General features: G+C 40.0%; 1 protein-coding gene across 1 annotated transcript in view; it reads left to right on the forward strand.

Annotated features, from left to right (window-relative positions):
- The window catches only part of NRP1 (neuropilin 1), a 118,117-nt gene that overhangs the window by 48,192 nt on the left and 43,764 nt on the right, over positions 1 to 26,161 (forward strand). Inside the window, 4 exon segments of the mRNA XM_054171218.1 lie at positions 2,613 to 2,794; positions 6,865 to 7,092; positions 15,205 to 15,360; positions 16,410 to 16,576. Coding sequence (XP_054027193.1) covers positions 2,613 to 2,794; positions 6,865 to 7,092; positions 15,205 to 15,360; positions 16,410 to 16,576 — 733 coding nt within the window.

The raw sequence follows: 26,161 nt of genomic DNA on the forward strand, positions 1-26,161 counted from the left end.
ACTACAAGGGACAATAGAAAGGTGTGGGCAGGCTGTCCCTGTAAAGGAAGAAAACCAGGAGAGTGATAGAATTTAATTTAAATACTTTTTGCCAAATTTACTTCATCTAATAGCCACATCAGAACCTGGGGGTTAATTATTTTTTGGTCTTTATGCGAAAGAGAGTAAGACTACAGAAGATTATCTTTAAGGTGTGGCAGAATGAAAATATTGAATTGAAACCTTTTGCCTTTGGTGTTGGGTTTTTTTTTCCTTCTTTACCCATGAAGTAAAAAAAAAGGCATGTTAAAGTTTTCTTAACATTTTTAGTTGAAATTTGTCATATCATTTAATAATTCAGAGATAGGGCTCTTCTTGACAGTTATTTGAAATTTTTATCTGCTTTTGAGGCTTGAGCGATGAATGGTGCTGGGAAAAGGGAAATAATGTCATTACAGGGAGAAGAGCAAAGGCTGTGGCTCAGATGGTGTGATTTTAGGAGGTTATTCTTTCTCTTTAATGAGAAGTTAATTATTTGGAGAAAGGTTGTCTTGTGAAAAACTTTCAATATTTTTTACCTAATCTCTAAAACTAACAGCTCAGATCCCTGAGTACACCAAATAGATTTTGCAGGGAATCTAGAGATACAATTTTTAATGGTATTTCTAAAGAAAAAAACAAAAACAAAGCAAAGGATTTCTGAGGTCTTTTTACAATTCTTCTCCTAAATTTTAAAGCCTAAATTACCTATACCATAAAGAAATTATGGAAAGAATTCGAATTTCAATAAAGTACAAGCAAAATTATCTCTGAACCTAACATTTCCACTCTATGTTTGCACCAGTCTGAAATGGGACAGTGAAGCTAACTAGCTGAGCAATTGCTACTAGAAAAATCAAATGCATGAGAGGAAATGCAGTTAACACAATATTTCACATATGTTAATGCTTGCAGTTCCATCAGTGTCAGCTTTATTTTCTACTTGATATACACCAAAGCTGGCACACAATTTTAACTGATGAAGTAATGTCGTTTTTAATTTAAGGAGCCCTAAGCCATCCACTTTAACTAGTGATATCATCTTGGCAGTTATCTCGTGGGACTTCATGTAAACATAAGTAATGTGCCCTGGACAGTTTGGAGCAGAGTTGTTAAAAATGATATTGGTCATCATGAAGACATTTTTTTTCCTTTTGATCTCTTTAAAAACGCCAGACACGTTTTATTGTCCTGTCATTTTTAGCTCTTCCTTCTATATTAATATGCTTGGAACATTTCAGTGAACCTAACAAGTAGAATAAAGGTCTAAACAAATTAAAGGCAACATTTTGATGTCAGTTGTAGTAGGATAATGAAAAGTAAATGAGATTGTCTGGCAAACAGCAACTTGTTAAATAAAACGGCAGCACGGCTGAAACACAAAGGCACAGGGACAGAGAAAAAGCTTTTGCTGCAGACTGGAAGAGACCCAGAGCACAACCAAGGCTCCAAGTGCCACCACCTTTTAGGAGAAGATTAGATTGATTCTTTAAGTTGTGCCTGCTCCTCCTTCCTGCCTAGACTTGAGTGAAATCATCGGCTAATAAAACTTTAAACCAGACCTGTCTCCACACCTGCAGCTTCTGCCTCCCAGTGACTTGTAATCTCATTTGTATTCCCTCGGCTGGCTCAGTGCACCAAGCTGCTGAGCTCTCCTCAGCCCTCTGAAACCAAATCCCTCAGACCAGGCCCTGCATATTGGCATCTCTGGTGACAGGGCTGAGGAACCCTAACGTCACTGTTGCTCCCAGGCACTCTTTTATTACCAGTCATTACGGTGTCGTTACACGCTTTTCCTTATGTAGTCCTTAGGAATGAAGCAAGTAATGAGGGGAGAACTTAGCTCAGGCTGTTCAGGGATCACACTCTGTACAAGTATGAATATCATCATGTGCACTTCTTCATCCAAATGCCTGAGGAAGGGTGGTTTGTAATAAAGCAAATTTTGTCTGAGGGAAAAAAAAGAAGTGGTGTGACTGATGTGTGGGTTTTATGCTTTCCTCCAAACTATTTGTCCAGCTAGGAAGGAAAATAGCAGGTTTTTGTTGTTTTCCCTACCACTGATCTGCAAGATGGTGCCATTCTGAACAACATCTAGTGCTCAGGGATTTATTTATTATTCTGTGGACATATGTTTGGAGGACAGCATATGGAAATCAAAGTATTGTTCATAAAGGGCTCCAACCAGAAAAGGCATTTTTGAATTCATAACAGAACTTCACAGTTTGAAAAGAATGCTATGCATTATGTATTGATAACAACACTATACAGACAAAGGAACACAATTTAATAATACAGAATTGTGCTCATGAGATTTCCCTTTTTTTTTTTGTTAATTGGTTACTTTAGCTGACATTGTCTGCAAGCATAATGGACGCCATTCTTCCTAATAGTTCCGTGTTGCCAGATGATGTCTACAGACATAATGTAGTCCATTTTAATTATTTCATTTTGCTTACATCTTTCAGCATAATGCATTTTCCAAGCAAGCTAGCATTTTTCTTGATTATCTGTGTTGTGTTATGGTTTCTAAATTAATTAGGCCTCCTCCTTTCCTGGAAGTTAAAAGTTTCTTCCTTCCATTTATCTACCAGGTATGATTACGTTGAAGTGATTGATGGAGATAACGCTGATGGACGCTTATGGGGCAAGTACTGTGGAAAAATTGCTCCCCCTCCTTTAGTGTCTTCAGGACCACATCTTTTTATTAAATTTGTTTCTGACTACGAGACGCACGGAGCAGGATTTTCTATCCGCTACGAAGTTTTCAAAAGAGGTGAGAAACAACTCTTTGCTGTACAGCTCCTAACCTGTGATTCTTGCTTGCATCAAAAAAAGCTCACCGTCATTCTTTGGAATGGGGAGAATGCATGGAAATGCTTGAAAGAGAATTTTATTACCCTTGTCATTCCAAGGTGGTGCATGTATTCAGTGAATATAAATCATGAACCCAATGGGTCAGCTGCATCTGAGGATTGCCTCCTTTGGGTGTAACATGATAGTCTTCATCAGCTGTGTGCTTCAACCATATTAAAACCATTAGCTTTCTTCCCTTTTTTTTTTTTCCTGATAATAATTAGTGTATGATTTACAATGTTACTGCCTTAACAGCACTGTAAGCTTCTGAGTCCCTGACTTATTTTGGTTAGTGTTTTGCTTTGCATTCCCAAGGGATTGTTGTAAGCCTGGAAAGGACCAGAATACACATGGACAACAGATGATGCTGCTGTTGTACTCACAAATCATGTTTGGGAGGTAAAGGAGAGGAGAAGCTCATAGTGTTCACAGCCATGACCCACTGGGTGCTTGTGCCAGGAGTTCAGTGCTGATGAGCACAGATAGCTGTATAGGCTACAAAGAAAGCCCAAATAAACTCTCCTAGATTTACCAGACCTATAGGCAGTCCCTCTTTGGTAACTCTCTGGATTAATATCCAGAAGGGCAGTGTGGTAGTGTATTTTTTTTCTGGCATACAATCTCTCTGTTGCTGGATGGAGAGAAATAATTCATATATTCCATGCCCAGAGAATACAGGGCCAACATTCATAATTATATAGAAAGATAATAAGCTTAACTTTATAGAAAACAAACAAACAAAAAAAAAAAAACCTTGATTTCAACATCAATGTTTAGGGTCATCAATGTTTAGGGTCATATTCACAAAAGCAGCTCAAACTCCCAGACAGTGCCCCATTTTCAGAACCAGCTCAAGTCCCTTTTACGCACCTAAACCAGAGGCAGATTTTCAGCTGCGTTCAGCACCCGCGCTTGGTGGCAGCTGTACTGTTAATGAGGAGAAGCACAGTAGTGAAGTCTCTTTTCTATTGTATGCTATTGCTGCTCTGCACAGTGCTAATTGGGGCCACAGACCTCTTGTTCGCCATCTTCCCTGCCTGTAAATCCACTCTTGGCTCCCAGAAATTCTTGTGGTGACCTTCAGGGTCACATTTTTGGAAAGAATTCAGCATCCAGATGACACCAAGATTTCCTGAAAAAATATCCCTATTTATTTTGGTGTCTTTAGGAGGCTAACCTCTTGAAACTGTGCCCTAAAGTTGCTCAGTGCTTACATATACATAAACAACAAGGCTGAAACACAAGAAGTAGTGAAAGAATGACATTTATTTTAGCAACTGACCATTCTCGAGAAAAAAAGCTTTTATTTATTTCCTAGTAGTGTAGTGGCAACTCGGAGCTCTGACAGGAACATTGTGCTTATCTCCTTGTGTGGTCACTTACATCTCTCAATGATGTACATTAACTATGTTAAGATGGCATTATGAATGTGATTTCACACATACAGAAGTCAAGAAACTCAAAGTGATGGCTCCCAGAGCAGCTTTAACTCTAGTTCATTCCACACAAACTGTATATTAGGACAGGAAAGTTATCACCAGGTATAGTGTCAGAAAATGCTGTGTGTACACAAAGGATACAAGTTACAGTTGCTGGGGGAACACAGTCCCTTCTAACTTTGGAGTTGATGCATACATGCTATTCCAAATTTACATATTAATATCTGTACCAAATAAAGCTGATCCCCCTGTGAGGTGAGTGAACTCAGTTTCTTGCACCAGACTAATATTTTTCCCTTTAGCATATTCACAATACAGTGTGTCATTTCCTAGGTATGAGAAGTATCAAAATCATCCCAAACCCAAGGGCCTGTGATGCTCAGCTGAAGGCTGAGCTGCATTCCAGCACAGAGTGTATTTTTGTCCAAGCATCCTTAGTTTCTCCACCTCAGAATTATCCATTCTGTGAGTCCCTGCTAGAACCTTTCCTGCCAGTTTTCCATGAAAACTGCCCCATGGAGTTCCTTGTAATCTGTGTTGATTTAATTCCTGGAGCTGCTTCACAGTGTCAGTAAAGGGTCAAAATCTGTGGAGGGCATTTTAGTGAGGCAGCTCTTCTGCAAACAGTTTTTGTTTCTCGCACCAGATTGACTTGAGCGTGTTTAAAATCAAGCAAGCTGGTACTGAGATACCATGTGTGAGAGTAAGGAGCCTGATGAGCATGCACTCACGCAGCCAGGATCTGCCTGTATTTAATAAAGCAATAGTGATTCTGGCTTACATTTTATACTGCATCTTTTATCAGATTCCAGGAAGAGTACAGAGCACTTTATGCTATGAATGGCATAGCAAAGCTATTTTATCCTGAAACAGCAGCTACTGGTGGGAGTGAGGAGCAACAACCAGAATACAACCCTCCCATACATGACGAGGAGACAAGGGAATGACAGGGAGAGAAGAGAAATATCCAACTCATGTGTAAGGGGGTGATTTAATTATAGGCAAAATATAATTTCCCAAATTGGAATGGGTCAGGTTACATGAGCATTAATATCCACATCTTCCAAAATACGCCATGAAGTGTTCAGAATATTGATGTGATAGCTCAAGCATTTCCTGTCAGTGTCTGCTGAAGGGCAAAACCACCTGACTGACTAAATTCATTCAGACCTCTCTCTTGCATGCTGAATTTAGCTGGGAGGTGTCCAAATCTGTGGGGGGTAATATGTTTGGCACATTCACAAGGAAAACATTTTCTATGGTGAAATAAGAGTATTCATATACGCAACAAGCCAGACTGTTTTCCCTCAATGATCTGTGTTAAGCACTGAAAATCATCTAAGGCTCCTGACTAGAGTCTCTAAGGGTGCTGGGCATCCTCATCCAAACTAAGACCTCACACATGCTCATCCTCCAACACAGACCTGCCTGTTGCAACCAAACTGTGTTGCCTTGTGTCCTCCCTACACTCCATGTCCAAAGACCCTCATCTGAGTCATCCTGCTCAAACCCCCCAGGTCAGCTGCTATCCCCCAATGCCCTGAATCCTGTAAATCACTTTCCATTGAATTTGCAGTGTTAAAAATCAGTGAGGTACCTATGCTGACCTTGTGGGGGAGGATGTGCCTGTGGCTGACTTTTGAGCACACCTGCAGGTGTGGGATCCACAGAGAAGATTCCTGAGGGACCTAAATAAAGCAGAAATGCAATCTGTCAACAAAAGAGGGACTCACAGATTTCGTCCCCCATACTCACAAATGCAAATCCAGGCCTTGCATTTCACTGCCACTTGCCTGCTTCAGCAGCCTTTGGAGCATCCCATTGTGCCATGGTGGGGACATTGGGGAAAGCTGGTGTGTCAACATTGACATTAGATGACTTCTAGCAGCACTGCCTGTAATCACACAGTTTATCATGCCTGTACTAAGAGCAACATTTTACTGGTGCACCTGTGTCAACACCACTCAGAATGAGTCACTCACCCTTGGTACATGTACGAATTACCTTTCACATTTAGTTTGTCAAGGAGACATAGGTCACATCTGGCAGAGTTACTGAGTCAGTGCTCCGGGAATCTGAAACCACTACTCCCTCTACTGAATTCACTCACCCTCTTTTGTAAAAAAAAAAAAAGAAAATTCTATTTTGCCAATAAAAGCCTGTCAGCTGTAAGATTTAAAGATTTGGGCTTGAAGGGGCTATAATTATTTCTCTAGGGCTCTGTTGAGATTTCTGCAGCTTACACTTTCATTGTTCCCACATGACGTTGCATTTGTCGTAGTTTTTTCTCGCACTCGTACAAGTTTTCATATTGTTCCGTACAAATTGAAAGTTGGAGATCGGGCAGCATATGCGAATTGTGCTTTAAAACCTGACTATCAATAACAAGAACAAGGTGGCTGAATGATTAATGCAGTGATTAAAATGAGGTGTTTCATTGGAAAGCCACCTTTGCTGCCGGAGAGACAACACAACCTAATTTGTTTTCCAGCTAGCTACTTTGCTTAGTAGCACAGCATTAATCCAGGTGATTTTCCTCTTTCTCTTACAGGACCTGAATGTTCCAGAAACTTTACTGCAACAAGTGGAGTGATAAAGTCCCCTGGATTCCCTGAAAAATATCCCAATAGCATTGAATGCACTTATATTATCTTTGCACCAAATATGTCAGAGATTATACTGGAATTTGAAAGCTTTGAGCTAGAACCTGATTCAAATACTCCAGGGGGAGCGTTCTGTCGCTATGACCGATTGGAAATCTGGGATGGATTCCCTGACGGTAAGAGAAAAACAGGCTGTGATATGCAAAACCATTACTCTCTAGAAAGCATATTCTCAATTTTTTAACTGTCATAGTAGAGAGGTCCTTGCTTGATTTATGTGAAATGAGTTGAATTAAAGAGAAACGTGGGAAATGCTCTGTAAATTCATTCAGTAGAACATACCGAAGTGTGAATGAATTTTATTCAATCTGTTTAACTTTGAATGTTTTACTTGGGAGAAATCTCTCATTTTAGAGGGAATAGAGGTTGGACTTCCTATGCTAAAATAAATTGAATACTACCTCTTATAATGGATCCCCAAACTTTCACAACTAATATATGAGTGTTGTCCAGAAATTTCCAGCAGCTTGCACAAACCAGACTTTGGGTACTAACCTTCCAGCTCATGGAGAATCTGTGATACAAATCAGCTGTCAAAGCAGAGAATTTCTTTGCCAGAGAAAACATCCATGTAGTTGAAATTGTAGTGATTAAATTATTAGCCAGATCTGCAAATAGTCATTGAGTTATTCATTCAGGTGGCTTCAGCGACTGGGAATTGCAGGGTTCCTCCCTTACAGTGCTCTCTCTTCCAGCAGGATAAGTAAATTCAAAGGATTTATCTTAATTTGTTAATTTATAATCTCTGACTAACTGGGTACATGTGTTGGGGTGGGTGGACTGGGTACCCTTCTGGAACTTCGCTGCCATCTCAGTAATTTTCCACTTAGTTGTTGAACACACTTGACCTTGTGCAAATTCACTAAGTGTGCATAGCTAGATATTAGCTAAGTCCATAGAGCCAGCGAGCCCTCATTTCACCCCCTGCCCAGCCTCATGTGCTGGCTTTACAGTACAACTGATGAATAAAATAGCTGCATGATTGCTCTGGGGTTTTTTGTATGTGGCAGTGGATCCAGTAGATCCAAGCCCCCTCTAGGTAGGGCAAACACATACCAGTACTCCAAGCACGCCAGTTCAATAGCTCAACCCTGTAGCTCCAGCCTAAAAGGGACTGTTCAAGCTGAATGATAACCTTCAGGGTGCTCAAAATGTCTGTGTGAATTCTGCAGTCAGCTCTCTGGTGGTTTGTGGTGCCTTTTCCACTGTTTCTGTGCATGGCATAAGAGGAGAAAGAGAAGCATCTTGAAGCTGTCCCTTTCCTTCATAATTTTATAACTTGTAGCAAAAACCCAACAACTGAAGATTTATGTTGTTTGTGCTGGGCACTAATTGCAGCTATTTTTGTTTTCCACTGATGTGATAGCCCATATTAATAGATATTTCCTTTGCTTTTATGAACAGCAGTGGCAGTTTCTACAAACTGCTAATCCTACATTAATATTTCATTTAAACGGAAACATACAACTTAGGGAACATATTTTAATAACACATTTCAACTGGCTTGTTTTCCTAGATGAATCCCAAATATAACTTTAATTAAAGCTTTTATTGATGCTGCAGTTAATAGGTATGTGCTCTTTAATATATTTTTTTTCTCTTTTTGTTTTATGCTTAATGGGTTTATCATGGCTCTTTTCAGTGCACTGAAATAAATACTGAAGAAAGAGCCATAACAGTAGCTGAAAGACTATTTAGTATTTAATGCCTCAGTTAGGAGAACAATATTGTAACACTACAATAATGATGTCTGGAACATTTAATAATAGGTTTAGTTGTATATAGGCCAAATCTGTCCAAGCTGAATTCCTGTAGAACTTGCATTTAAACTGACATGTGAAAAGATGATCCAATCAATCAAATTATGTGTAATATTACCAAAAAGAAATGCATTCTTGTTAGTGTCAGAGGGTTTCAAAGCCGTAATTTCCTGGTTCAAGAAAGTGGCTGAGCCATACTGAGGAGCAATTAACAACAGGCATTAGCAGCCTTCCAATTCCCTCACCAACTGTCTAAACCTAAAATGATCCTGACATCCAGTAAGGGTGTTTACATGTTTGTAAATATTCCACTGAATTTGTAGACTACAAAGAAATGTTTCCTTAGATACAAACTGTTGGAGGCTGTGGTGGTTGTAGGGAAAGGTTTGCTGCATCAATGCACTGTAGGATTATCCTCAGCCAGCAATCAGTCATCTTTTACTTAACACTACAAAGGCAGGCAGGATGTCATTGCTTCTCTATGAATGCATCACAAGATGAATCCCTGTGAGGGAGAAGAAATATTTTAACTGAACTGCAAAGCTGACACAGGAAACTACTGATATGACCTGGCCATAAACTGAAGACATAAATTAAATGTTTGTAGATATCAAAAACAGAGTATCCAGATAATCTTGACAAGGAAAAAAAATATTGAGAAAGGAAGGAAAAATAAGTCTAGTCTACTTCCACATAGAAGGTTTCACCTCAACATGAGGAGAAACTTCTTTACAGTGAAGGTGACAGAACACTGGAACAGGCTGCCCAGGGAAGTTGTGGATTATCCTTCTATGGAGACTTTCAAAACCCACCTGGTTGCATTCCCATGTGAACTACCCCAAGTGATCCTGCTTTGGCAGGGGGGTTGGACGTGATGATCTCTTGAGGTCCCTTCCAACCTCTAATATACTGTGATACTGTGGTATTAAATTTCTGAAAAATATTTGACAGTATGGTTCCTTTTGTTGAAGGGCTGCTCACCCAGGGTGAGTCTTTCACCTTCCAGCCATTTGTACAATTCCCTTTCATCTGTTAAAAGATATTTTGAAGCTACATCTCTGCCATGAACTGAAATAGGGCCAAGGCATTGTTGTGGGTACTTCTTAACTGCAGACATATTCTCTTTCACAATTTTAGCCTGTTTGCACTTTGCTAACCATTTCTAAGCACTGTTTGGAGGAGAGTAAAAGCCAGGAGTCATCCCCAACAGGCACATCGGGCATGATCATCCTGCTTCAGAAGGAAGAATTCTATGGGAGCAAGTTGTGTTACACTGTTAGTCTAGTCCCAGAAACAGTCCCTGGCCACTGGTTGCAGGTCCAGAGGGTCTGTTCTATGTAGTGACACAGGTCTGCAGGACTGTGGCCTGCTCTTTGTAGTGATACAGACATAGCCATGAAACAAGAGCAGCTATTTTGCTTTGTTGTATTTCACTGCTGCTCACGTGCCCAGTTCTGTTAGAGCTTAAAGTTGCTATTGCACTGCACTGACAAAAACACGAAGTAGAAGGGGGTTTAAATGTTTAGAAAAAGTGTATATCCTTCAGTTCAAATCCCTTGCTCAATAGCAACACAGTTGTGGTTTGCCAGGATGGTGGCAGGGTTTTAATAGGACACAGAGAGCAGCTTCATGGTAAAGAGTTGTGGCCACAGGCACAGAATTATACGGACAGCCCCCTGAGTATGCTGCTTTCACCCAGCCCTGGAAACCAGGCATCAATGTTTGAGCCAGGCACTGTCAGTTCCTCTGTTCTCAGGAGAGAACAGCACTGCACTCTGATCTGTCTCAGACATATACTTAAGTTAGAGCAGGGGAAACCAAACATAAGCAGAACATGTTTTCAGTGTAGTATTTTATAAGCTACAATCACTAGCTGTTTTCTACAGTTGTAATTTTTTCCCCTACAAAAAAAAAAAAAAAAAAAAGATAAATATACTCTTAAACAATTTTTTTACAATGATATTTAAAAGAGCATGTCAAAATCAGTACTCTGCCATTTACATTTTGCTCTTACATAATTGCTGCTTTTTTTCCTAATAGAAAACACTTTTCTGTTAGACAGTTTGCCAGCAACTGTAGCAGCCACTCATAAAGATGTTAGTCCTGAAATGCTCTGTCACCATCATGGAGTCCTCAGCCTACTTCCTTGTCCTTTCAGTGGATTGAATCGGGCAAGTACTGAGTACTTGTGTCTTGATTCTGCAAAATATGTGCTTATCTTCGAAGCCTGTGAGCAGTTAGACTGACTTCAAAAGGAATTCAGTGAGGACACTTATGGATCTGAAGTTAAACAGTGGTATTAAGTGTTTTGGTGGTTCGAGAGTGGAATGGTAGGCATTCATGAATGCCTCAAACCTGGCATTTTGTTTCTTCATACCTGCATGCCAAAGGCATACAGCCCTTTGGTGTCTTCTTTGAAACAAAGTAATAAGTGAAACACACCCTGTTGGAGAATATTCATGTTGCAAATACTGTCCAGAAAGGGGACAGTGGTTTGATGGAGGTAGCAGGTGGAGTTAGGGTAGGAGAGTAAGTAGATCACAGAGTAGAAATATGTGATTTTGCATGAATAAAATAGACACCAAAAATATCTTTGCCCAAGGCACAAATATACCTTAGCCAGCCTTGGCTGATAAGAGTCCACTGATGACACTGAAGAAAAATAGCCCACTCAAAACCAGGACTAGCTTAAGCCATGAATTGCACATATTCATCATGCAGCTCTCTTTGAAGCTCGGTAGACCAGGGGCTCAAAAGTAATTTAGAGAAGTTTACATATGGTTTGAGAACCACAGGCTAAGCACTGCTGCTTCAGTCAATACCACAAGAGCTTCCACTGAATTATAGAGCAAAACAGAACACTTTCCTTCAGCCATTAACATCAGTACAAATGAAGGCTGCTATTAATCTGTTTCTCTTCTGTTGTGGTTGCTTTCTACACTCTCGTGACAAGCTATTAAGATTTATAAGAGTACACACAAGGACTGTCCACAGCACATCAAAATACTTTTAAAATCCAGCTTTAAAAATTCAGTAAAATGGCTAGTTAACATTTCTTCTAATAATTTAGAAGTCCAATATAGCATTTTTTTCCTTGCATGTGTTTTGCTAGGGGTATTTTAACTGAATCCCAAAGACTACAATTTCAACTGGACAGGCAAATGTGTATTTCAGTAAGTCTCAATATTTCCTAGTACTCTTTGTCCAGAAGGGCAAACAGTAGAAAAGAAAATCAGGTTTATTATGAATGAGATGTCTGTATAGTCTTAAACCACCAGCCATATTCTACATGTTCCACACTTAGATTTCTAAACCTTCAAACATCTGTACTAAGAATCCTCAAGGATTTATTCAAGTTCTAGAAATAGACTCTGCATTTTGGGGAAAGCTTGTTAAATTTAAAAGCTTGTTAAATCTTGTTGGATTTATTTGCCCCTCCATCTTCTAACCTGAAAGTTACTCAGCTTTCCACTATATCATACTATGTGCATTGGAAGATGAGCTTAGGTCCTAGAAATAGCTACAACATGGACAGTCAAATGAAGTATCTGGCTCACTGAAATGCCTTTGTCCTGTGGGTAGTGTAAAACTGTCCTTGAGTGAGGACATTTCCAAGTGACTCATATTTGGAGCAGATCTTCCAGGGGGACACTGACAAAATAAGGCAATGGTCTACAGGTACAGGCTGCAGAGAACTTTCTCTGCCTAATGACTTTTTAACACTTGCCACACTAAAATTCCTATTTGCAACTGTGTATGATCTATTGTGAAAGCCCATCTTGGTTTGCAATGGAGGGTTAGGAAGATGGGTTTTAAAAAGCTGCAGCTGGAGAAGAGAAGGCTCTGGGAAGACCTAAAACCAGCCTTCCAGTACCTGAATGGAGCCTACAAGAAGGCTGCAGAAGGTCTGTTTACAAAGGCCTGGAGTGATAGGACAAGGGACAATGGTTTGAAATTAGAGAAGGGTAGGTTTAGATTGAACATTAGGAACAAGTTCTGCACCATCAGAGTGCTGGAACACTGGAACAGGTTGGCCAAGTTGAGGCCCTGGAGATACTCAGAGTCAGGCTCACCAAAGCTCTGAGCAACCTGACCTAACGGTGGACGTGGCACTTAGTAGTCATGAGGTCTTGGGTGACAGGTTGGACTTGATGATCTTTGAGGTCTTTTCCAACCTTGTTGATTCTATGATTCTGTGTCCCTGCTCACTGAAGGCAGGTTGGTCTAGATGAGTTTTGGAGGTACCTTCAACCCAAACCATTCTACAATTCTATGATAGTCTACCTAAGCAGACAGCAGTATCATCCCATGAATGATTGCTTAGATGGTCTTCCCCACACAGCATTTATGTGATGTGGTGACACCTAAAACATCTGATAATTTGTTGTTGTTCATAAGTTTTCAAAACTTGAATGGAAAAGGAGGAGAGTTTTGTGTTAGCTATTTGTGTAAGGAAAAAAAAAGAATCTCTATTTCATCTCAGATCAATACCATATTATCTCAGTAGACTGAGGTTTACATGTTATGGAAACTAGTTCAATACCTCTTTGTGTCATATTCTGGAGGATTTGGGGTGTTGTATCTATATAGCTAGGAAAGGGAATAGTATTGTGATAGCAGGGCCGAGCTGCAGAAGACTGAAATGAGGAGTCCCTCAATACATCTTAAAAATTATAAACCAGTGAGTCATGAAGAATCTTAAAGCCTGTCTGCTTTAAACAAAGTTGTCTTCTGTTTGTCCTTTCAAAGAGGCTTCCTCACAGGAAATGGGAGGAGGAAGGCTCAGAATGCCATAACATGGTGGCCTTATCCTCCTTATTTTCTTGCAGTTCAGAGGAGCATCAGCAGCTATAATGTCGAAAGCCACCACAGGAAAGGGCAAGATCAGAGCTGTTTGCATGTAGAAAAAGGAAAAAAAAACCTGCAGAACTTGTAGTGGGGACTTTAGTTTGTATGTTTAGGAAGCCACTAAAGTCTAAAACAACTTCCTCACTCCAAATAACAAAACTGTAAAACTTCAATGATACCTAGGCAGAGGAAGAATTCAACTCACATCCTCTATAGGGTGTTTCATTCCACCAATACTGCATCGAATAGTCTGGATGGAAGAAGGCTGAACTGGCAGGTATTTGAAATGTCATGGGATTGCCAAGGCAACTGAAGACTAGCTATGGCCAGAATACAGATAGATAAACATATTGGCAGCAAGAGCTACAACATCTGAGCTCCCTCTTTCTGGCAACTCTAGGACCTTACAGAAATGTGCAGCTTACATAATAAAGTTATTTCAAGCTGGAACTGTTTTGCTGGTTGGAAGATGCCAATAAATTACTACAAAATTATGTTAGCTGAAGATTTTCTTTGAGCTGTGAATAATTACGATATACAAACATTTTATATTTTAAACTGCAAGTGAAATGGACTTCCTAAAGAAATTAGGAGGTGTGAATTTAAGCCTGGAAAGCCAGTGGGGTATGCATTAGAATGGTGTCTCACAATTATTTTCATGATTGACTCCATGGATGGGTTTTAGCATTATCTTCTCTTGTTGGTGGTAAGCACAGATGTAGCACTGTTCAACAGCCTGGGGACCTATCTGTAGGGAATGCTCAAGCGCTAGAAGGCCACATATGTTGGTTGTGAATTGAGTAGCTTAATTAAGGGAGAAGATTATCTCACTGCACAGGAAATCCAGAAAAAAAAAAAGAAAAAAGAGAGAGAGAGAGAGAAAGAAAGAAAGAACATCATGAAGTGGTTTACAGATTATTAAAAAGGAGAGAGATCATGTATGTATGTATGTGTTCTGTGACACAGAGATGCACCGAAGAAATCTTTGCTCATTTGAAAGGATTAAGATTTTTTCCTCTTGAATTCTTTCACAGTATTCTTTAATATTGAACATATGGGCAAAAGGTCTGAGAGGGTGTGCTGAAAGTCTAAATAGGAGGGGATAAAGAGTCATTGGTCACAGCCTCAATATGAGTGCAAAAATGTTTTTCTGAATTCACTATAACATTAACATATTCTCTGCAATATTGAACAAAAAAACCTAGCAGATGTTGTTTGAACTTACGTTCTAGTATACTGGATGGGCAAATCAAACCATTCAGATGTCCTTGTCATAAATATGTGCTTCAACACCACTTGGGAAAACACTGTGGGTGTTTTGTCTGTGTGATTTTGTGCATTGTTGCCCTCTCTGCACACTTTCAAGGACACTTTTTTTGAAATCCTTTTACATCTTCAATAAATTTATGGAGTGCCGTCTGGAGCGTTTTAGAAGGAGGATTACTAGAGCAGGAGAAACAATTTATTGTTCACTACTAAGTTATTGATGAGAGTGTGATTTTGAATTGCTGCAGAGATTTCATTGTTACCTGCTGAAGGACTGCGTTTGGGGGCTATTGTAGTGTCACCTATTGTTGCAGTAGAACTGGCAATTTACTCCTGTATTGTGTCTCTTTGCAGTTGGCCCCCATATCGGGCGTTATTGTGGGCAGAACAACCCAGGACGTGTCCGGTCTTCAACGGGGATTCTTTCAATTGTGTTTTACACTGACAGTGCAATAGCAAAAGAGGGATTCTCAGCCAACTACAGCGTGTCACAAAGCACTGTATCAGAAGGTCAGTATTTATCTAGCCTGCAGAGCTTCTTGGAAAATAGTCTTTGTTATGCCTTTTTGCACATCAGGTGTTGTAAACGTTAAAGAAACCTTAAACAAATAAGATGGTAGGGAATGATTGCTTCTGATTTGCCTTTTTTCTTCTTTATTTTTTTTTTTTTTCCAAGAGCAACTGCCCTTTGAAAAACAGTGCAAGAGGCAGAATTTTTCCTTAGCAGTTTTATTCTGCAGCATTGCCAGGAAGTTGGGATAATTATTGTGAAAAACTGTGCTGACCAAGGAAACAGAGGAATGCAGAGCAACTGAACACTTGCATTAAAACAACAAAACGAGAACAATGAATGCACTATCCAAAGCTGCTTTTATTACATGGAACAAGCTTTGATGATCAATTTCTTGAATAAAAAGGACCCACTTAATATACATTCTCTTGTTAAACCTTTTCATAAGCTATCCAAGCTTTGTTCTAAGTCTCACGTTTTACTTTTTTTCCCCATTGCCTCATTTTCCTGCTTAACTTTTGGACAGAGAATGAAGCAAAGTAAGGGGGATGTAGGAAAATAATAGTCTGTGTTGCACCATATCCTTGCAGATTTCTTTGCTCTACTTGATGATAAAACACACACCTTAAATCAAACTCTCTCTGCTTTCTGCAGCTTACTGGGTTTTAAGCAGTCATCTAGTTTGCCTTTCCTTGTTCTAAGCATAATTATGAGGTGAATATTAGTTGGTTTACATCATGAATCCACAGAAGTGCCCATGCTACCCTAGAGAAGAAAATTCTATTGTCCTGTATTGAAATGGATACAACACTGGGCTAAAAATATTTGTATGGCATTATTATTGCAGGAATTGTCATGGCAACTCAAATGACAGTATTAAGAATGACACCCTAAGCCCAGTACTGGCTCCCTGGCTAAAGAATTCAAAGTCACATAAAAAAAATATATTCTTTAGCTATTCATATTCAAAGCAGGAAAATGTTCTCATTATTCAAAGTTTAAATCAAAAAGCTGACCATAATGACAATGGTAATTTATTTTTCTTCAGATTTCCAGTGCATGGAACCACTAGGTATGGAATCAGGAGAAATTCACTCTGATCAAATCACTGTCTCCTCCCAGTACAGTGCTATCTGGTCTTCAGAAAGGTCCCGGTTAAATTACCCTGAGAATGGATGGACCCCAGGGGAAGATTCTGTCAGAGAATGGATACAGGTAAAAAGATAACAATTTAAAGATATTATTAATAATACTCTGTGGAGTTTATTGAATGTGGAGAATGTAAAAGAAAGGAAGAAGAATGACAAAAACAAGAACAACCAACAAAACCCCAGTCCTTCTACATAATCTAAGACTCAGTTCAAGTGAATAGCTCACGTCTCCTATTAGAGACACAAAAAAGGCTGGCTCCCAAAGGTATAAAAAAAAAGAAAAGGTCAAGAAGATTAATTCTTCTGCTTCCCACGTCTATTGTTTTTTCAGTCTTCTGGGCACAAATAACAGAGATTTTGGGTTAGTGGAAAAGTCAATATTAGTTTAACATGCACTCAAAGTGGAATGTCCCAGTAAACTGAGCATGTGCTGTGTCTCTCGCTGATTACAGTTAAGCATTAATACAGCATGCTGTTTTCATGCGCTCAGATTTCACCTCGGAAGACCTATGTCCCTTCTAGAATATGTTACACATGAAATGAGTTCAGTGGTCTCTGGCCTGTGGCTATTCTTCCACATCCTTAAACACAACATTTCTTAGCAAGATGGGCTGCCTTGGCTTTGCTCTGAGAGTACAGCAGAAATGGTGTAAACATTTGTCGCTGCAAAGAGACTCCTTGAGTGCAGGCAGTCTGCTTGGGCTTTTTGTCTCCTGTTTGTTATTGGGTCCCCAGCTGAATGGCATGTGATTCCTGAAGGGGTTAAAATTATTCATATGAATTATTGCATACATATAATCCATGCTATCAGGCAAGTATTAATATCATGAGGTAAAAAGCCCCACTGATTTGTCTTAGTTTTAGGTTGACCTACACCTCTTAGCTGTATCCTAGATTCTATTTCTGTTGGCAAAAGCTAAAAGAAAAGCTTGAGTGTATTAGGTCAACATCACTAATATTGAAAAGTTGTTCATATATTTGAAATATTCCTCCTGCTTCTGTTATTTTCTGTAGGAAATGACTAAGTGACATATAAAAACAATGCCTTATTAGCCATCCATACCAATGTTCACATTGGTGTTTCCTGTGAGGTTTGCTGTCTGCAAGAAAGTTTAAAAACATGTTGAGTGGTAGTTAATAAAGGGAAGAAAGAGCGGGAAACCTTTCATTTCTGATCCTTGGCACACAATGGGACTCTCAGGTATCCTGCTTAGGGGCCCTACATATCCTGAGCTCTTGCCAACTTGGTAATCATGTATGAAGGACCTAATCAGACTTCAGAGTTGCAAACAAAATCTGTTGATCCTTCTTCCTTACTAAAGAAGAAATGTTAAAATCTCCTCAGCCTTATCTAAGATCTGGGCTTGTTATTAATCATTGCCACTTGCAATCTATGGAATGCACATGGAAAAAGGGTGGGATGAATCAGAACCAAGTTCCATCTGTTTTCTTTGGTCAGAGGGCCACCACTTTTTCTTTATTTCCTTCTTTTCTGCTGCCACTTACTCTTTTATGACTGGGTAAGCAAAACAAGAGAGCAAGTCAAATCTCATTCATGTGTTCTGTGTGCTTATTAACTTTATTAAGTTATGAACACACAGATATATACACTTATATATAAATCCTTTTACTTAGAACTAGATCTTTCTGAGAAAAAGTTTCAAAGAACTTTATTTTTAACCATTAACTTTTTAATAGCAAACACACAACAGAATCTAAGCTACTCTAGGGTTTATGTTTAAAAGAGCAGAGTGTATCTCAGGCCTCCTGACCATGAATTTTTCAGCCTTCTTTGCCTTCTGCCATAAACCAAGGTTCTCAGGGGCTGAAACAACCCCTGAGCATAATTTTTAGCAGCTTTACACTGCCTCCAGCTACTACACTAGCCAAGAAGCTGATGCTTATTTGTATGCTGTACTGCTCACACCACAGCTCTCACCTATTTCACCGAGCTCCTGCTCTGGAAAAGGCAGCAAGAACCATTTCCCTGAGCAGTCTAGCCCTAGGGTACCACCTCCACTGCCCAGAGAGGGACTGGAAACCTCAAGGAAAACTTCATAATTGAGCAACTAGGCTGCAGCAGCCTTTGTTAGAGACATGGGTCTTGTTTGCAAGGGTAAACATAAGAAGTCTTGCTGAAGATTAATTGTATTGAATAGAATTGGGTCCTTGTGAACATGAACCACCATCTCCTACAAAGTCTTGATGCCATTGGCAGCAAGCACATGTTGAGAGTTGTATCTGGATAAAATATTGAAATCCCATGCTCCCTCTGCATAGATATCCCCAGGAACAGATGTTCATCTCCATAAGAGCTTGCAGACAAACAACCAAGGACGTGTAACTGATAAAATGCACTGAACAGTTAGGGAAAAGTCATAGTATTTTACAAAAAGAGTAAGGCTCTTGTATATGGACTTGAGATCACTTTGTTTTGTTTTATTCTGTATTCTATTGTAAACTATTGTATTGAAGTACCTGCTTTTGTGCAGTACAGCATAAATGGAATTTTGTTGCACAGTGCAGGAATTCTAGAAAATAACAGAAAAAAAAAAACAAACAACATTCTGAAGGATGCTGCAGTGTTGAAGCTGGAACTCTTGAAGTGAAAACTTCTGCCAATATGCCCTTGTCTGGGAGACAAAGATTTTGTATATGTCAGTATTCATTAATCTCTTCACAACTGTAAGTTTCCATACCTGCACACACACTGCAGCTGCTTAAGTAGTTATGTCTGCCTTCCAACTCCTAATATACACAGCATATATATGAGATATGGGCAAAGCAGCTTGAAAATTCACCTCCAAATTCTGACTTCCTTATTGAATCCTGTTCTAATAGAGGGGAAATACTATAGTTCTCCTTTCCCTTCTTTTTACCCCTTTCTTCAAGGTTACTGTTTTAGCAAAGACAAAAGAAACTCAAAACCTTGGTTAAGTACCAGCAAAGGAGATTGGTATCTACAGAGGACATCTAGAGGGTATGAGATATGATTGTGTCCTTTGAGGTGTTGACTGTATTTTGGACCATTTCACTAAAACGAATAAGGAAAATAGTGTTGGCTTATTGTTAGTAATGGATTTGCACACATTCCATCTGTGGAACACATTCTTTGGTGGAAAAACTGGATCACTCCTTTGTGGCTGACAAGGTACTAACTCCTCTCTTCATCGAAATGCTGCCTGCACACCCAGCTCTGCTAAGCAAAGCTGCCTGTCTGTTCCTTCCCTTACTTATCTGGAAATAAATGTCAAAGCTTAACTTCAAAATACCCATAGCACAGGCACACCATAGGTCTGCACAGTACTTTCTCCATTTTATTTTTACTTTCAAACACACTTTTGAAAATTGCTCAACCAAGTTGAGATTTGGGGCAATTCCATAATCAGAAACAGGGTCACTTCAGATTGAATTTCTGCTTTAAAAACACATTAATAAAGGCTGTGGATTTTCTAACAAGAATGGGATAAAGATAAGCACGAGGTAAGGACTGCCAAAGATAAGCACAAAGTTAGTTTATTGTCACATAGGGTGTTATTAGCTGCTCAACTTTAAGCTCAGCTTACTTGTTTATTACACTTAAGTTTCACAGACTCAGCTGCCCTCCAGTGTGATCTAAAATAAAAAGTAAACCCAGCCCTTTAATTTAATGAAGGACAGGGAACTGCCATTGCAGCCTAAGTCATTGTCCCTCATTAACGTATCCTTTCACAGGAAAAATGGTGTAGTGTTTCCATTTCTGTAATCTGAACAACAAACATGTTAATAGGTATCAATTACCAGCCAGTATCAGCACTTAGAACCAGCAAGAAGGCCAGTGTGAGGGTTTCACATCTGGTTTTGGTGAAACTGTTCCTGTCTGTGGTATTTAAAATTTAAAGAACTCCTGTTATTGTGCAATTGGGAATCCTAGGGGAGCACAACGTTAATGAAATCCATAACGTGCAGGGATTTTATGATTGCGTTTTCAAGGCATTCCTTCAAAAGGGATGACTGATTTCTGCCATGGCAGCAGTAATTGTGTTTTTACAGAGTAGATTTAATGTTTGCATTAAGAACAGCAGTTACCTTTACACTCATCTGAAAAAGTAACGTCAAACCTTTACACTCAGGGAACTCTTTGTGTCTTCTTTCTGAAGCTTTTGAGCAAGAGCCACAGGCCACTGTGCCTGACAAACCCTTGTGCCTCTGGGCCACCTCAATGGGTCATGGCCAGCAGCCATCCTGGGCAGCACAGGAGATGGGGGGTAGCACCCAGCCCAATAGCTAAAAACACTTGAGACCCACGTGTGTGTGGTTTTGAAGGGAGACTGATTGCCTATTACCAGGGTCACTGGGAACCTGTGCTACCATCAATCCTCATAATGGTGTGGGTTTGCAAACCCGCAAGGAACAACACCTTCTGGGGACTTTTACTGCAGAATCTGTGTGTTTCCTATCAAAGTGTTTCTTCTAATGTATAAAACACAAATCTTTACACTCCTGCCAAGCTAGATGACAGTTTCTGGGTGGTACAATTTTTCTCTCATCTGACTGAGACCTCCAGCTTGCCTGGAAAGCAAAGTGTCTTTGTTAATAACACAAGATCTAGAGTTCATATTATGGCTACGGTTGCACAAAAGCATAAATCCAGCTTGAAGAATCCTAGTATCACATCAAAACTTTGCAGCCATAAACCAAAAAGTACTGTTCTGGTATAAACACACTCTGCCAGTTCAAATTCGTTCCAAAAAGGTTAACAGGGGGTTAACCTAAATAGACACTGTACTTTGGATTGGGTATTATCTGTCATCCTGCAGCTGACATAAGGCCATACACTAAGGTAAGCTCCCTATTGTGTGTTCTGGTTAAAATGACAGAAATGGTTGATCCAGCCCAAATCTGTACTGCTGAGCTTCTCAACAGGGCATAGATCTGGTACCATTTGAGAATGGCCTGAGTCAGAGGTTGGCATGTGAAAAAATCTGGTCACTTCCTCTGGCACCTATGACTCTTGCAGAGTATTTCTCTAGACCTCTAGACAGGGCCAGTTCTGGGAATATCAACCAATATGATTGGTGCAAAATTCCTCTCTGCATCTTGCAGCATTTAGGGATCTGGAGAAAGGCCAGAGAAAGGTAAGAACAGGCCTCCTCAAAAAGCAACCTGGGAGACCTCCCTCACTTCCCCTGATTGAAATATCAGTTGTTTATTTAACACTAACTCTCCCATTCAACGAAAATATACTACCACTGATTTAAAACACTTCTATGTATACAGTACTTCACCAAAATGAGAGGGACCTCTGAGGTGGAATTTTCCTTCCACATTTGTCTTCATTCCTTTCCATTTGCTGTAACCTACGTTCTTCATTCTTTGCTCCATTGTAAGCAAAACCCAGGAGCATGCATCACTGATGTAAGCTGCTATATAGATTAGTACAGATTTATTCCTGTAGCACTTCTGAAAATAATTGCAGTTCATCATTTGGTGTCTCAACCTTTCATCTGTGTCATTGCTTATTTCCTTATCAGATACCCTCTTTAAAATATAGTCAGTGTTTACACATGCTGCTGCACAGCACATTTGCTTCACTAACAGGTTTATTCTTACATCAGGCAGCTGTGTAGGTTGACTTTACCAAGCAAGCTTATCTAAATATTTCACATGAAAGCTCAAGGAAGTTCAAGTCAACAATGCCTGTTATTTTTATTCTTATTATTTCTGTTTCTTTTGGGGTTTGATATTGCAGCAAAGTGCATCATATTACTGCGTAGAATAACATGAAACCTGGGAAACCTCAGCCTCCAAGTTCTCCTAGCCTTTGAAGGACTGCCTGAGAGCTGAAGTTCAGAGGCTTTGTGGCAGGGCTTGCCCATCATTAGGGAGCACAGTGACATGAAAGCACAAAAACTGTCAGTCCTTTGTCTTCTCTACCACTTCAGAATACAGGTCATGTATTTGGTTCATGTCATTTTGCAGTTCATAACTGCACTCCAGAAATTTACAAAAAAAGCAGAGTTAGCTTTGTGTGGAAATATGATACAGTTATCTTACAGTCTTAGCATGCTTTGCACATGGGCAAGGAATGACAAAAGAATATTCCTTTCTGGAAATCACAGCCAGTACAGACTGTGACACAGCATAGAACTGGGGTTAATTGACCCAGCTGGATACATTCATACCTTTATTTACTGTGACATGGGAATAAATGGTAGAGTTTCACAAAGGCAAGTACTGAAATTAGACAAGAGGGAGAGAGAGAAATAAAAAGGCCCTACAATGTATGAAGGTTTTTTTGATTATTCAAAGTGCTTCAAGAGCTATTTTAGTACCAGAAAGTTCCCAGCCACACATTTATCACTCTGGGAAAGCTGAAGGGATGCTCAGAGAACTGAGCCTTATTGCTCCAGAAGTGCAGGTGTGAGATGCAGTTTAGAAGAAAATCCTCTCTACCTCCCTCTGACATGTTTCAGCATCAGCCTTAATACAGAGGGGAGTCCTGTGTGGCTTTGAGCAATCCTGCGTGCAACATATGGAGGAGCAGCAGAAGCAGAGCCCCTTCGAGTCTCCACTACCAGCCTAATCATTATAATAGTTTCAGTTCTTTCAGGGGATCCATTATGCAGAGATCTGAGTAGTTTGTATATAACTCTGTAATTACTTATGCATCCACTTCCCAGTCCAGCCCTGCATCCCCTCAACGGCTGCAAGACAGATGGCCCTTTAGAGCTGAGATAGCGAATTAAAAACGTGTCCAGCAAAAGCACAGATTCAGCATCTACTAAAATAATTTTGTGCATTTATCTCATTTTCATTAGCTGGTTCCAAAGGGGAAAGAATTTTTTAAAATTTAACTATGTTTTTAAACTAAATACCACAGGGCTGTTGTTTGTTGGTTGTTTTGTTGAATTTGTTGATCATCTTTTTCTTCCGCTTTCTTTCACAGAGCTAGAAGCCACTTTCAAAACCCTCTACAAAATTATTCTTCTCTCTTCTCTCTCTCTTTTTTTTTTTTCTTATTTCATTCACCAGGTTCATGCATTTGGCTTGACTCAAAACGTTTGTTATTGTTTGGTGGTTTTTCAAGCTGCCATCAAGCCAAAAAATCCATTGTTTGTACCATTCTGCTTGGTAGGGGAGCTCTCTCCCAGATGGCTTGCAGACCCCTTAGGGGCTGAGGCAGCCTTGCCCGCCCTGCTACTGGGCACTGCAGCGCATCTACTCCACCGCAGCCAGGGCTTTCTGCAGATGTGAAGAAAGATATCTCAAAAAGAGATTTTTCTGAGTCCAGTAGAAATAAATTAATCTACAAGACTAGGCAGATGTCAAACTGTGGGTGAGGCAGAGCTCAAGGCTAGAAGTTAAATGACTGAGGGTGGTGGCTAAAAACACAGCCTTGGCTGGGAACACACAGCTGAGGCATGTTATAATAAGCAGAGTTGTTGCTGAGCTAAAGGTCTCTGTTCTCAGGGGGCCACCCCTCGGCTGGAGATGATAGGTGTACTGCTGAGTGCTTTGCAGAGATGATTCTGTGCTTTAATTCACTCTTTCCACACCTGCACAGTAGTATGAGGCTGAAGAGTTCATGAGTCCTGTGGGTCTTTTGCCATCCCAGCATCCGTGCTCCAGATTTTCTGTTGCTGAGCTAGTATTTGCCTCCCCTGTCCTTGTGTCATCCTGCTTTTCTGTCCCACTTTAATTCTGTTCTGCCCATTAGGTGACATTTTCACAGCAGTAGCAAAACAGGTATAGCAGAAAGATAAATGAGTTTTTGTGGGGGTTTTTTTAACAAGTGGTAAATACTTGCCCTTCAGAAAGCAATTTGTCTTCTCCCCACCCAAAAATACATAAAAAGGGAACTTAAAATGTATATTTCAACAAAGAAATAACAAAAAAGTAGGTTTCAACAAGGAAATACTTCCAGTTTTTGCTTTACCTTGAATATTTTTAATTATTTTTTTATCAAAACCTCCTTTAAAAGGCATCAGAATAAACTCCATAGCTGCCTGATAAAACCTCCTAGCACAGAGCGCACAGCTGACCGAACATTCAGCTGGGGTTGGGTTCCTCTGCGTTCAGGAACAGCTGGCTGCTCATCAGAGAGGCACTGTTTACACACAGCTTCCACCAACCAGCTGTACCTGTGTAGTCTGGTCTCCCTCTTTGTGGCAGCCTTCTGTGTTGAACGCTTTGGGCCAAAGTGATACGCAGTGTGATCCTCTGAAGCTGCTCAACAGATCAGTTTATCCCATCGCATGTAAAACCAGAGCGCATTTTAACTGGTCGCATTTAGCTCATGGATTATTGCACTGTAGACTGAGGTGGCTTTCAGCCAGGAGCAGGCTCTTCTGTTGCAAAGCCCATTACATTCAAGCTATGGGCTGAAGGGTTGACATAGTACAGAACAATTTTTAAACGTTCTTATCAGGCCATAAAAATTAACTGTTCATAGGAGTGCTCCCCCCTTTCATGGTATGCTTAACTAAGAAAATACATCCTGTGTTTATTTGAAAAAGCCACAGCACTTACAAATCTATAGCTTTGCTCTTTGCCTAGCTGGAAATGGAGGAACTTTTAGAGAGGCAGAGTGGATGTACACAAACCAGGCACCATCAGCTGACCAAAGAAACCCTGGAAATGAAATCCCCGTGGCTGGAGTTTGAGTAGGCTTTGTTAAGAGAAGGGCAGAGCTGGGGGCAGAGCTGGTTCTGAAGCAAACCAGTCTCCCTGGTTTGCTTTAGAATCAGAGGTGAAATTGTCTTGGTAGTTACTGGCCCACACCATTCCTTCTGCTGTCCTCCTTCCTGCCCCAGCACGGGACGAGAGCACCAATGTCAGCAGTCACAGCTTCAGACCATCACTGGAGGTGTTTAGGAAGAGACTGGATGGGGCACTTGGTGCCATGGTTTAGTTGATTAGATAGCGTTGGATGATAGGTTGGACTCGATGATCTCGAAAGTCATTTCCAACCTGATTAATTCTATTCCATTCTATTTCACCTATGTGTGCATTTCCTCAGAGCTATGAGGGACACACCAAGGAAAAAAAGGCAAAATTATCTTTACCTGTATAGCCTTTGTCTCTTGCTTTTCACCATACATTTGTAGTTACCTTCACCACAACATCTACCTGCAGCTACCCAACATTTTTCTAGAAGGTAGCAGAAACTCATATTTTTTTAAAAGAAAGTAGTGACTTGCTTGGTGACCCAGTAGTAAATTAAAATCATCATGCACAATGTGTATGAAATAGAAAATCGAATTTTGGTGCAACAAAACTGACAGTTCCATTTAACAGAGAATAAATGGATGCAGGCTCCTGTGGATGACTGACTGATTTAAAGAGACTCTGCCGATTTTCCGAGATGAGAGAGCTGATCACAAGTAAATACATCTATTTCTGTGTGACACAGGTTATACACCTATTCCAGTTGCCAGTGAAATTAGGCTTAAAAGGCATTAAATCTTAGACAATGGCACTTTTTCCTCATTTTACTGTTGTTGCTTTTATAGAAAACCCAAAGCCTGAACTTTCAGAAATATCTAAGTGTAGCAAATTCCAGTGAAACTCACTCTGATCACAGTGATTGCACAGTCAGACTTATCAATACCGTCAAGGTGTGCTTTCTGAGAGAGCAGAGGTTTAATTCTGCATAGTGTACCATCCC

The sequence above is a fragment of the Dryobates pubescens genome, chromosome 21 (assembly GCF_014839835.1).
Source record: "Dryobates pubescens isolate bDryPub1 chromosome 21, bDryPub1.pri, whole genome shotgun sequence".
In the NCBI taxonomy this organism is placed as follows: Eukaryota; Metazoa; Chordata; class Aves; order Piciformes; family Picidae; genus Dryobates; species Dryobates pubescens.